This window comes from Papilio xuthus, unplaced genomic scaffold (genome assembly GCF_000836235.2).
Source record: "Papilio xuthus unplaced genomic scaffold, Pxut_1.1 DF826933.1, whole genome shotgun sequence".
Taxonomy (NCBI): Eukaryota; Metazoa; Arthropoda; class Insecta; order Lepidoptera; family Papilionidae; genus Papilio; species Papilio xuthus.
The window spans coordinates 2502580-2517201 of NW_013531716.1; the positions used below are offsets into that span (position 1 = coordinate 2502580).

General features: G+C 32.2%; 1 protein-coding gene across 1 annotated transcript; it reads right to left on the minus strand.

The window, feature by feature from the left end:
- Positions 1–11626: 11626 nt before the first annotated feature.
- LOC106121854 (cingulin) lies at positions 11627–14441 on the minus strand. Its single transcript, XM_013317682.1, has 6 exons — positions 14352–14441; positions 14158–14275; positions 13729–13864; positions 13366–13429; positions 12681–12835; positions 11627–11747 (listed from the first exon to the last, which is right to left on the minus strand). Exons 1-6 carry the CDS (start codon positions 14439–14441, stop codon positions 11627–11629), a joined length of 684 nt encoding a protein of 227 aa, XP_013173136.1.
- Between the last annotated feature and the right edge of the window lie 181 nt (positions 14442–14622).

Below are 14622 nucleotides of genomic sequence, written 5' to 3' on the forward strand. Positions count from 1 at the left end.
TTGGGTGAAATTTTAATTTACGTTAAATGTAATTAAGATACTCATTGCCTCTTGTATATTGCCTATGTTAATTACAAATAATAAATTACTATACACTCTAAAATATATTTGACCCGGTGGGCATAAGGCAAACTAATTTATGATACATCACTAGCGCCAACCTGACAATGTCAAAAAAATGTGACAAGATTCTTGTCGTACTGTAGCTGTCTTGTCATGTTTTTTCTTTTAATTTTCTTTGCGCAATAGCAGCGCCTGTCTCACCGGGTCAGATAAGTTTGTCCTACTATATTTGGATATTCCTGTAATATTGTACAAAACGGTGCAATATTTAAACCAATTTACACTTTATTCCTAAAACAGACACTAAAGTAATTGAATTCAATCTATCTACCTAAGTGTTTAATTTAAGAATGACATAACTGATGTATATTTTTACATTGTTATCCAAATAGTTTGTTGAACAACAATTTCGAATAAAACATTATACGATGATTTTACTACCAATATTAATTTCTTCACGATATCGTACATCGATGAAATCTACAGATATATATTTGATTCTATTGTGAGTGATTGAAGAACAAAGGAAAATTAAAAGGCCATCTTAACACCTTTTCAGAAGTAAACAAAGTCAAAAGCTCCTTCGGGAACATTTACGTCTTTAAGTAAACAGATTTAAAGGCTCAGGTCGCTTGGCCGGACACAATGACCCTGACTCAAAGGCCCCTAGGGGATCCCATTTAGATTCTTATTCAATGCACGTTTGGTGGAATACCAAGGTTCAAGAATTCCCGAGAGAACGAAATTTTTATCTAAGTTATGATAAAATTCTAAACATCGTTAATAATTCTCACTAACGCATTTCTTCGACAAATTGTGACATTATTGACTTTACATCCTTATTTTGCGCAATAAAAGTGAAAAATTAAAATGTAATCTTGGTAGACAAGACAAATAAAAGAAAGAAATAAATTATTTGTTCTTTTGTCCGATATGATATTTTATCCTAAACTCAAAACACAAAAGTGTTAATAAAATTGTACTTAACAAACAGACGAAACAATTACTAACGTTGTCAAATACGGTATGCTTCATAAATAAACCAGACGAGACATAAAATTATTGCATACTACAACAACAATTATTATTTTGCGGAGTTTAAGACTAGCTGCTGACCGCGACAACGTCCACACGGAACTAAAAAAAAATAGTAGGTCCGGAGATACCTTCAAAGAAACATCCATCCATCCATCAATTAATCAATCCAAACATTCTCATTTATAATTTAATTAAGATTATAGAAGTAATAAAACTAAAGATCTAGTTAAGTTATTTAATTTTTTACATTACAAATAATTTCGAACAGTATTCACTATATGAATTGAATAGATTAAAACATAAATTCAACATTTCGTGTATGCCGCTAAACTGATCGATATAAGATCGTGTAAATTAAAAAAATAATAACACAAGAATGTAATCGATATCGATTTTCAATTTTATTTGAAATATGCATGAAATTAAATACAAGCTCAAAGTCAATATGATACAAGAAAATCGCGGTGTTATTGGTACATATTATGACACCGAATGGTCGAGACGAGGTAGAGTCCCCGTTCAGATTCAAAGAAAATTCGTGTCAAAACAAACAATTAACGCGCATATATAAATTTAAAATCAAATCAACTTAAACGTACATTTAAATATTCGAGACAAGTGATATAACCAAAATGCATTTTACTAAAATATTTGTATTATTATTTGGGATATTATCTATCTTTATGGGAAGTAACGCAGAACCTGGTATACCTATTGGTGCTATTAAAAAAGGCGGGCAATGGATTGTAAGTAAATAACTTTGTTAAATTGTAAGCTAACTAACTGTCGCCCGCGAATCCGTCCGTGGAATCAAAAAAAACTTCCAGACTATGTTCTCTATCTGTGCCAAATTTCATCATCGAGTCGTTGCGGAGATACCTTTAAACAAACATTCATCCATCTAAACATTCCCATTTATAATATTAGTAAGATTAAGGTTTCGGCATTAGATTTTTGCTATTTCATGTCCTCTTATCTAAAGCAGTTCAGAAGTCTTAGTTTTTTTAAGGAGAAAGAAAAGGAGAGAGGCAGGACACAAAAAAGAAAGTTTACCATTCCTCAGGTGGTCATCGTCTTCCTTGTAATTGTAAAATCCCACGTAATGTCACTACCAAGAGGCATGAATACAAAAGAGTTTCTGGATAATAAACCTTTGTGTTTGGAATTTTAAGTGGGATGGATTTCAATTATTAGATTAGATCACTAGCGCCAGGGTGTGTTAGTGAGTTGTCATTATTTCGTCATAATTAATTTAAGTCATAATTAATTTAAGTCATAAAAAATTTAAGTCATAAAAAATTTAAGTTATAAAAAATTTAAGTTATAACTTATTGCAACCGGTCCAGTCGATCGATCTATACTTTTAATTATATCAAATACGGACACCACGCAGATCGAGCTGTATTTTGATTTTCTATAGAACGTAAATTTATATAAAATTAATTGTAAAGTTTATTTTTATTTTTTGTCGCAGGCCAAAGGTATCCGGATCGCGGACCTGGGCACCAAAGTTCACAATATCTACGATCACATTCGGCACAAGCATCATTAATTATTAAATGTATCGAAACACATTTTTTTAAATTCTTTACTCGCATCTTTTTAATTATTTATAGCCATTAAGACATAATACTACATAATGCATTTTCTATAAAGTTAAAATAGACTAGAACGTTTACTTTTTTAATCGCACGGTAACGCGGTCGCAGGCAAAAAAATGTATGTTCAATTAATTCACATAAATTATTTATTGTTTTTGTTTCATTATTATTAATTTCTTTTTATATTGGCAACATTCAAATTATTATAAACTTTTTTCCTGTGCTGGCAACAATGGTTCATTGGACATTCGTTGGATATAAGTGTGCTACCAGAACAATGTACTAATATAAAAATTACTTTTTACAAAAGAACATCTCTAATGGCTCTAATAAATTTAATTATAAAACCTCTTAGAATGCTCCACCTCAATTTATCAATTCAAATAAATTTCAATTATTTGAAACGAAACAATATTATTCATTATTTAACTGGTTTAAACATTCATAGAACTAAACTTGTCTTATTTTATTATTTATCTTAAATTTAACTACTTAAAAATATGATTTATTACTTGAGTTTGTAATTAAATTACGAAAGTAAACTTTTTAACAAAATTACTGCAAAGTATACTTTATAATTTGTAAAATTCCCACCACAATTGTAAGAAAAAACTTCGTCTATACAAAAATTAATACAGCACTTTTTAACCGAAACATTAATTGGTAAATACATTATTAACATAAAAATAAGCCACGAACACGGCTTTATATCAAAATCTCTAACTTAATAATAACGCGACTCTGATACTAAATTTAAATACGTACCAACACTTCTAAATACAATAAAGCAAACATAATAGTTCTAATTTTATGAAGCATGTGTAAGAATACCAAATTAGTTTTATAGTACAACTGTGGTTTTAAAGGCTTTATCTAACAATGGTTTTTCTAAGCTACTCTTTGGGTATACCCCAGAAGGAAAACCGTAAGTATTAAAGGCATTTATATACGCGCTATGGTGAAACTCAAGGCATTACTTCCACAACCGTGGTAGAGCCAGTTCAGTTCTATCTAGCCTACATTTTCTAGTATCGTATCAATAAACCAAAGATGAAGCTGTCAGCTTTCTTCTTTATGTTCCTGGCTGTACTCGCACTCTTCGTGGGAAGCAGTACCGCAGCACCTAAACTCAATGTTGGTGCTATTAAGAAAGGCGGAAAAGTTATCGTAAGTTTTTAAATGATTTTTATTTAATTTTATAAACCATGACCTCAGACATTATATTATGAATATTTTACATTCAAAAGTAAACAATAATATTTTTGTTATCGATTCATTTTATAATGCAAGTTATGATTGATTGTTAACTAGCTAAATTCTGTTTAGTTCATAGAGAATGATACAACTGACATGTTTTTGTTAGATGTTTCAGCAGTGAAAACTCACATTGAATGATTTATTGTTGCTCAAAGCGAAAACTGTACGAAATATTTTTTGTTACGAAATTTGATTCGAGTTTTTGTTTTGCAGAGGAAAGGCTTCGGCGTGCTCTCCGCAGCGGGCACAGCTCATGAAGTCTACAGCCACGTCAAAAACAGACGAAACTAGAAACTTATTCATCTTACTTAAAGATTAAAAAATTGTAATATTCGAAAGATCTTATAGATTTTTCTAATACAACTACAAGTTTTGTAAATATTGTCATCATGTTAACATTCTTGGAATAACTAATAAATAGATTTCAAATATAATTGATTGATATAATCATTTATTTTACCTTTATTACAATTCTGTATATTAGGAGCAATGTCACTTGCTTTTCAATGAAGATCATATGAAGATTTTACCATTGTATTATTTTCAGAGACATTTCTATTGAGTGCGTTCGTGTATAGGTTTAAATTTAATTCAATTAGATTATATTCCAAATCCACATGCTTCAATTCAATTAATGAGATCAACGAGAAATTACTGGAATTTGAACGGGAATATTGGCAATTAATTTTAATGATATTATATAGAGTGAAGTCAACATTTCAGTTGTTTGCGATATATATATTTGACCTTTTGGCATTTATAAGATTGCTGAATAAACTTTGTTTTCATCTAAGCGGCGCACTAAGTATAGTACGAGTACATTTTATTATTCAGAAACTAAATTAATTTTTTTAAACTAAATTAAAACAGCATAGTTTTTTTTTATTTTTTATACATTATAAATTATAGGATGTCATAAATTACTATTACATTGTAAACAGAATGTTTTTTCTAATGTACTCATGCATTTATTATTATGCACATATGCATTTGACGTCATAAAAATAAGATCGGTCAGGTGTAAGGAAATATTCGCCACTGCTAATCATTAAATAACTGGTTACATCATTAGCTATAAACCCTCGCTCGTCTATGCTTGTATTTTTTTTTCATAAATTTAGTAAACATGAAACTGATCGCTTAATAGATATTTCTTAATTACGAGAATGTTCTATTTAGAAGGTGCAAATTATAAATATAATACAGCTTTGCTTTATTTCAGGCTAAATATACGCGTCCATTGTCACGCAACGGACGCACTGCACGATCGGAAAGTAACGGATTTTTCTGCTTTGTAGGATTTTACATAACTCTGGGTGAAAAGACAAAGCAAATTCGTTTAATCAGCGCGTGCGGTGCGTCCGGCGCGGGCCAATGTACGTGAAACTTAAGACGAAATAAATTATCAAAATTGTTTTCCTACTACAACAGTATTTCATTTTGTAGGTGCGTAGTTCAACGTGTTTCGAAAAATTGAAATTTTATATCGTAAATTCATTGAAATAGTAATTTTGCTCAATACGATCTATTTGTGTTTACTCCTATAGGTATATTTATTTGCAAACTTACTACAAAATCTACGTTACGTAAGTCCTTTAACACACATGGCGAGTAAAATTTTCGAAACCAGACGATTTTAGTTCCCAAGCAACTGCGGGTTTCCGACATACCTATCTGCCATGGCCAAATTCAGTTGATCGAACTTTTTGTCAAGATTATCTCATAAGAATATTCGCTGAGATTATGAAGATGGCGGCGCAAATATGTACAATTTTTTTTATAAAAATAGGCGTCGGTCGTGAAGTCGCTATTCTTGTGCTAACAGAATAGGCAACACGCGTCGACGACCTTTTCTTGTGTGTACGGAGCGAGAGCCACGCGATACTCGCGACGGACTCGAGAATACAATTTTAATTTCAAAGATTTAAATTGCCTTGTATATGAAAGGCTTTAGTTTTCGTATATTGTACTTCAAAAGAATTGCTGTTAATTTAAAACACTATGTTTTTAGAAAAAACGCCTTAGATTGTTTTCGGCGGCTGGGACGGCCTCATTAAATATACAAGTCAAAAATAATAAAATTTACTGTTTTTTACGCGAATGTAACTTATTCAAATTCAAGTTACGCATTTATTACTTTCTGATGCTGTAATTTTGTTACGAATACATTGTAATAAATTTAATTTAATTTTCAATTATAAAAGTTTTAAATTATCACCCATCCTGGATAGGTTTATTATATCATATATTACATATCGTATGACTGAGGCTAAACAACAACGTCAGGGATGATGAACCAATGGCACAATATTTTGGTCACTAATCACAAAACTAATTATGTAACAAAACAAGAAGAGAAGTAATTATTATTTGAAGCGCGAATGCGAGTGATTCCTGCTCTAAGGGATGTTCTCAATAACCACAAACATTTGATATGAAAAGGTTCATTATCCCGTCATACTTCTTTACACACACTACATAGGAGTACTTTATTGACCTGTATTATCGTTTCTATTAACAAAACAATCGTAAAAAACTATTTTTATGCTTTTCATCATCGTTGAATTAAACTATGATAACAGTATGTAGTTCAGCAGCGGAAATTCGATACACATTGACGTTCCAAACTTACTAATTAAGGAATTTCATATTTCATTCATGGTAAAGGAGCTTATTACCATTGTACTACACTATTAATTAACAATTTTCAATGAAACTCGAATTATTTATGACAATGTGAATTTTAATTTAAGAGCGTCGGTGGCTCAGGGGTCAAGCACTTGACTTGCAATCTGCAGGTCCTGGGTTTGAATCCCGCCATATACCAATGTGTTTTCCGATTTACATATGAACATTTATCCGACGTTCTTACGGTGAAGGTAAACATCGTAATGAAACCTGCACATATCTGATAAGAAATTCAATGATATATGTGAAGTCAACTAACCCGCAGTGGGCCAGCGTGGTTGATTGTGGCCTAGCCACCCCTAACTTAGGTTAGGCTCCGAGGCCCCTCAGTGGAGACGTATAGTGAGCTGATGATGATTTTTAATATTCTAAAAGATACGTCAATTTACAATTTTTTTACAATTCTATTTATGTTAGCCGCCATCCCGTTCGCGTGGAAGCGCTTCAGGCTGACAACTATATCTCTTCCAAAATTCATCTAGATCCGATCATAGTAGCTATGTTATAAAAATATACATCTATTCATCCAACCTTACGCATTTATAATATTATGGTAATAGATATATTCAGCTATTCAGGATTTACCTCCTAACAAACATCCATACATTCATCTATACATTCAACATTCGCATATATAATACTATTAATAAGTAATTAAATTACGGTCTCATTATTTTCTATGCTTATTTTTATTACGTTTTCACCTGTATACTTTATAACCTATATGTAAAGGATATCGTAGTGTTATTTCAGTCTCATACAATACTTAAAAAATAAGGTCGTGAGATAATTCAGATAGAGAAACAAAATTGGTCAACAAGGAAAAACAAATATGTATTTAGGTAAATTTAGGTAGTTATTTTTAGCCAGCCCATCCCAAAGGTTGTTTTGACACAAGAGCGGTATGTATTAATAACGTACTTCTTTCTCTATGTCCGAATTTGAATATCATTGTATTAATCAGTGTCAAAGAACTTGAGCTTCGGTGCCGCAGTTGTTAAACCCATGAGTGGACCGGACCGAAATATAAACATCCAGGTTCGACCCTCTCTATAATATACTAATATAAATTTCATATGTACTCCAACATAAGTCTCAACATGCCTACAAAAATTATTGAACACATTTTCTTATCAAATGCTGCTAAAGGCTGTAAATCTGCGCTGTGTACTGATAATAAAATTCCACCGGCCCCATTAGAGGCAAAACGCTTGCGTGTACCTACGTGACATTTGCGTACATAATTTTCTTTTTAACGGCAACAGTCAGTTAAAATATGTGCATAATGATAAACCTAATATATATTTTTTAAATAAGCTCTACTTTGAATCAACAGATATTTTAATCGCTGATAAAATTATCTCTTTCTATTGACGAATTTTTTTTTTATATCATAAGGTGGCAAACGAGCGAGCAGCCACCTGAAATCGCTGAAATAGCGAAGTGACTGCTGCCCATAGACAGACGCAATTGCATATGCGCTGCCTACCTTTAATCGACGGAGGAGAGGATGCACAGAAAGAAAATATCTTCCCTTTCCATGCATCCTCTCATCCGTAAAGTCCACTTCCACTTCCCATCCTTTCCTTATAAAGAAAAGGATGGGAAGGGAAGGAGGCCTAAATTAGGCCTCCGGGACGCAAACTCATCAGACGAAACGCGGAATTGCTTCCACTTCACGCCTGTCTTCTGTGTGGTCGTGGTATTTCACCGGGCGAGCCGGGCCAATTCGTGCGAAGATGTTAAAGCGGGCTAAAATGATTTTAAAAACCAACAAAAAATAAAAGATATTACTATAAAAAAGATTTAAACATTGAATTCGTCTTACAATGTGAAAATGTTACCGTAATTCAACAAGACTTTATTATGTCACATAAATGCTTAAATTAATTTCATTTTCATTAATTAATATGTGGCTTCTAAGCCTGCAGCCTTATATTTGCTTTTGCAATTAATATTTTATTAAAATAATAGCTTATTGTGTTAGAGAATGACGTTGGAAGGCTTAAATTTACGTTTCTTTCTTCTCGTCATTTTCTATTATCCATCATCCGATTAGTCACTACTTTCTTGTTGAAAAAAAATCATTATAAATTATGCTCGAGTTTCGAATAATGGGCGAATAATCTTACTTTTTACTAATATATATGCGAATGTTTGTATAGCTGTATGTTTGTTTGCAGGTATCTCATACAGCTGAACGAAAAACGATGAAATTTGGCATAGAACATAGTCTGGAAGAACACAAAGGCTACTAATTATGTTTTTTTTTATTCCGTGTGGACGGAGTCGCGGGCGACATCATCATCATCATCATCATCAGCTCACTATACGTCTCCACCGAGGGGCTCGGAGCCTACCCTAAGTTAAGGGTGATTAGGCCATAGTCAACCACGCTGGCCAAGTGCGGTTTGGTTGACTTCACACATATCTTTGAATTACTTCTCAGATATGTGCAGGTTGCATCACGATGTTTTTCTTCACCGTAAGAACTTCGGATAAATGTACATATGTTAATCGAAAATCGAAAAACACATTGGTAAATGGCGGGATTTGAACCCAGGACCTGCAGATTGCAAGTCAAGTGCTTGACCACCGCGGGCGACAGCTAGTATATAATATAAGCACCTAATAGCATATGGTAGCCATAACAAGTAATAATTTATTAGTAAACAATTACCACATTTATGTAAGGCATGGAATATTTTATATTCATAAAGATGACTTATCTATTATAAATTTCCAACACGTGCCGGGTAAATACAAACGCTACTACGAATAAGATGGTTGCGAATTCCCATTACGCGATTCAACGTAGTGTATTTTTTCCTTCTTACGCGTATAAAAGCTCGTTTAATGAGGTTCGTGATTTCACTTATAAGAAGTCGTGACAATATGAAGATTGCTTTGTTACTTGTCATTGTTGCGATTTGTTCCCAAATGTCTTTAGTATTCTGTGATATAACGCCGGATAAAACTAATACCTTAACAACAACTACTCGTAAACCCTGGTCACATAAGATAAGAGATGGTTTGGTATGTTTGAATAAAATTAGTTACAAGAAAACTTTTGAAATTTCTTTAACTGATGATGGAAGAACTTTACGTAAATGAAAGTTTGCAAGTACCTTGTTAACATGTCATGGTTCGGTTAAACTGTTTTATAAAATATTTTTTCTATATTCTTTTCATAGTTTTATAAAAGGGCAATATGTTTTTGTTAGAAGTAAATTGTTAAACTACAGAACCGATATTAATAATTCATCTAAAGTAAAAAGTAAGTTAACAAGAAAAATTTTAACAAAAACAAAGAAGGCTATTCAATTATTCACCAACTTGAGTTACTTATTTACTTTGAACCAGTTTAAAATTTTCATTATTTTAATACACAATTACGCACTACAGTACTTGCTTTTATTCAAATGAAATTATCTTGTTATTTCAGAGTACATTCTTTCAAGGCGCGGCGGCCGTCAGTGCGGTGCAACAAGCATTGCAAAATGGACGCAGCAAACACAAACATTCTCCTTCGACTGTCAAACATTAAAATGTATAAATAGATTGAAATAAATTTAAAGTTAGGACGTTGCCTCAATTTCATTTTCACCGAAGTATTCAATTTAATAAATTTTTAATAGCAAAAATAAACGCTTCGATTCTTCATAAAATAGCCTTTTGACGCTTTTCTATTTCTTTTTCGAAGATAATTTATGATGTCGCTCGCATACGCCATAAACTAAGATGCCAAAGTCAGGTATATTCGCTAAACTTGGCTCAATTAAAAATAGCCCTAAAGTGGGAAATAGAGATTCGCCACATATGCCCATTTTTTTTATATCATAAGGTGGCAAACGAGTGAGCGGCCAGCAGAAATCGCTGAAATAGGGAAACGACCGTTGCCATTGCACACTCATCAGACGAAACGCGGAATTGCTTCCACTCGACGCCTGTCTTCTGTGTGGTCGTGGTATTTCACCTAGCGAACCGGTAAATTCGTGCGAAGATGTTAAAGCTCTACCACTGTTAAATACCATACATTCATACCATACATAATTATATTATATTATAATATTATAATATTAGTGAGAAGAAAGATAAAAGTATGTTAGACAGAGATAAAAGTAACTAAATACACCTTTCTCTTTCCTTTCATAATATTTTACTAATTTAAAAAACGTTTGTTTCTTTTATACATCTACATTAGCTGCGCCCTTAGTGATTACTTAACAACTATAAGAACAGCAGTAAAAGTTCCTTTATTCTTTATATAGGTATTAGAGGGTAAAAGCATTGCAATCGATTTTTTCAAAGTCCTTTTATTTATATGACCTCGGGTTAACTTGTTAGACCAAAATGTTTTAGATTTAAGTTATAGGAGAGTAAAGACGGTCTTAATAGAATAAAATTATCGTTAGAATTTAAATGTACTGAAAGTAAGTTATATTTAAAGATATCTATTATAGTTTTCTTTTATATTAAACAGTCATAAACGTGTTCGGTTTGCAAATTGTCTTTAGTAATCTATTTGAAAGTAAAAAGTTGAATTATCTTTCAAATACAATGGCGTACTTACGTACATACGTACTAAGAATATATTTATTTATTTATTTACCAATATTTAGGTTGTTATTGACTTACGAGTTACATAAATCAATTCATCGTTATATCCTATTTCCTTAAAAATTTTCAGACGCAAATGTTTTTAAACTTTTTAAAATATTAACGTGAATGATTTTATCCAGCAGTCTTTATATAAAACGAACAAGGTAATTATTAGTATCAAATAAAAACTTTTAAACTTTGAACAAAATGTTATTAAAGAGTGTACGGGCTTTGATCAATTTGGAAAGTTTTTTTTACTGTTCAATTTGTGATAGTAAACATTTGAAAATGCTTCCAAAAAAATCGCAAAGTAGATGTTAATTTAATCAAAACTTTTGACTTATTACAAATTATGATTTTATAAAATGAATTTATTTTTAATATATATTAAATTCGAAGCCATATTTCTGTTTCTTCTGAAGTCGTTCAAATGTATCACGTTTTTCATTACATTTATCAGTCAGTGTTTTCAATTTATTTTCCAATTCTGTTTTACGCCTAAAATTAAAAGAAATATGCCAAGTCGTTAAATATAGGGTATTAAACTACACAATATTATTTTATTTCTTTACTTTTGTCGTTGGTAAAAGACTATCGTAAAACCATAAGTTTTACGACGCCGACAACATAAGGGATTTTCAGACCCTTAAGATATATTCAATGCCCATAACAAAATAATTTCTTAAATCTTAAGCTAATCATTATTGCGTCCCGGATGCCTAATTCGACACGATGGGAAGTGGAAGTGGAATTTCCGGATGTGAGGATGCATGGAAAGGTAATTTTTTTTTTTCTGTGCATCCTCTCCTCCGTCGTTTAAAGGTACGCAACGCATATGCAATTGTATATGTGTATGGGCAACGGTCACTTCGTTATTTCAGCGATTTCAGGTGGCAGCTCGTTTGTTTGCCACCTTATGATATTAAAATTTTTTTTAATGTCATAAGGTGGCAAACAAACGAGCATGTTACAACAACAACAATGTTGTAACAACAACGTCATGTTAATAGGCATTTGCCTATTAACATGACGTAAAAAATATATTGTCTTTGTTTTGTCCGGGGGAAGAAACCAAGGCATTCGAAAACCACTCTCACTCATAGGCATCACCTAGGATGTACAAGGTGGGAAGTTGTGTCCTTGAGATTTGAAAAATATTAAAAGTTGCTTCGATATAATAAAATCCCTACAAGCCCTAATTAGATAACTCAAATGCGACTACTCAATTATTCATTAAAAAACTTGACCACATATTGATAAGCATTTTGTTTGAAATAAAAAAAACTATTACTACCAGCCTCTTAATCATCAGCTAGCAAAACGCTCTTGTTCTGATGACATATGTTTGCGTGTTTTTGATTGATTAACCCAATAACATATCTTTGTACTATTAAACTGAACTTAACCTATTATGACAATGACTTAACTCACAATATAGACAGAATATTATCAGGCAAGTCGGGTACTATTGCCGCCAATTCTTTTTCTAAATCTTTAACTACATTCTGCTGCTTTCCTTCTTCTGTAGTAATTTTTATTAAATCCTCATTAACCGTTTCTAACTGTTTTTTCATTTCTATTTCATCCTAAAAATAATTATAAAATAACAGAACTTGCAACTTGGACGAATACTTTCAACGTAAACGTAAACTACCGATGCTAACTTAACTAATTTAGTCATACATAAGTGAGTCTAAGACGAACGTCGGTGGCTCAGGGGTTAAGCACTTGACTTGCAATCTGCAGGTCCTGAGTTCGAATCCCGCCATGTACCAATGTGTTTTTCGATTTCCGATTTACATATATACATTTATCCGACGTTCTTACTGTGAAGGAAAACATCGTGATACAACCTGCACATATCTGAGGAGAAATTCAAAGATATGTGTGAAGTCAACCAGCCCGCACTGGGCTAGCGTGGTTGACTATGGCCTTACCACCCCTAACTCAGGTTAGGCTCCGAGCCCCTCGGTGGGGACGTACAGTAAGCTGATGATAAGTCTAAGAATCAAGTACAACTTTTTTAAATAATTATTTTAAGGGAACATGTTACAGTAAACGTTCAGCCAAGACGCGATAATTTTAAAACAAGGGATAAAAACGTACAATAACTTACATAAACGTTGTGCATTTTCCGAAAACGATCTGCCTTTTCACGTAACAATGCTTCGTACGAACGACTAAGTAATGATAAATATTGAATTGCATATAAACATGATTTATAACTTGGCACAGAATATACGAAAACAAAATAAGAACAATGTAAGCTTCAAGAAATTATGGATTATTTGATTATGTTTTCTTTTATTATATAATATTTTTCGAATATTTCTCAAAAATCTTTTTATGTGAGAAGAATCTATAATAACCAAGTCATTATTTTATCAGTATTAAGAAAACGTGGTTTGTAAGCCGCACATTTTACCTGCCCATGAGGCATAAAAAGACATTCAAACAAAATATTTTAATATGTACTTACATTTTCTCCTCTATTTCGTTCTCGACTTGCTGCAACTGATTTTCGTTTTTGTTCCTTATTTCGAGCTCTTTATTGATTGACTTGGTCATCTCTTCGCAGTTTAGCTGAAGTTGTCTTCGTTTCGCAGTTAATTTCGCTATAAATCAGACAGAAAAATATGTTATTAATGTGGGAAATTACTAATTAATACTAACTTAATAATACTAGTCGTCGCCCGCAACTCCGTCCGCGCGGAACTTAATGATAGTCTATGTAGCCTATGTGTTCTTCCAGACTATGTTCTACATCTATGCTTAATTTCAGAGAGATCCGTTCAGCCATTCTGGAGATACCTTCAGATAAACACCGATCCATTCAGCCATCCAAACATTCACATTTATAATATTAGTAGGATACATATAGATAGACAAACATTTTTGTAATACATACAACTTTCTTCATTTTGAATCTCAATCTCAGTGGTAATAGCACGTAACACTTGAACAACCCCCATAGTTTCACGATATTTACACTCATTTTCGTCGTCCAGCGCTGGTATTGTCGAATTCTAAAATAATAAACGACACGTTAAAATATAAGCGAAAGTAAGTTGATTAAGAGATAAAAATATTTCAATATCTTACTTGTATAATCAACTCATTTCCTATTTCTTCCAAATTAGACTTGAGAACACAAATCTTCATTTGATTATTTTGTTGAGATGATGTTGACATTTTGCTAATTTTATAAATACACTTCCTTAAAAATGTTGGGTAAACACTGATGATTATAAAATTAATTTTATTTTAATAATTGTGTGTCATTTGTTTTTTCGTTCTTCACTAGCGTATCCAGCACAGATAACATAGATTCACTAAATTAAATACTTTATTTACCTACTAAATCGTTAACAAA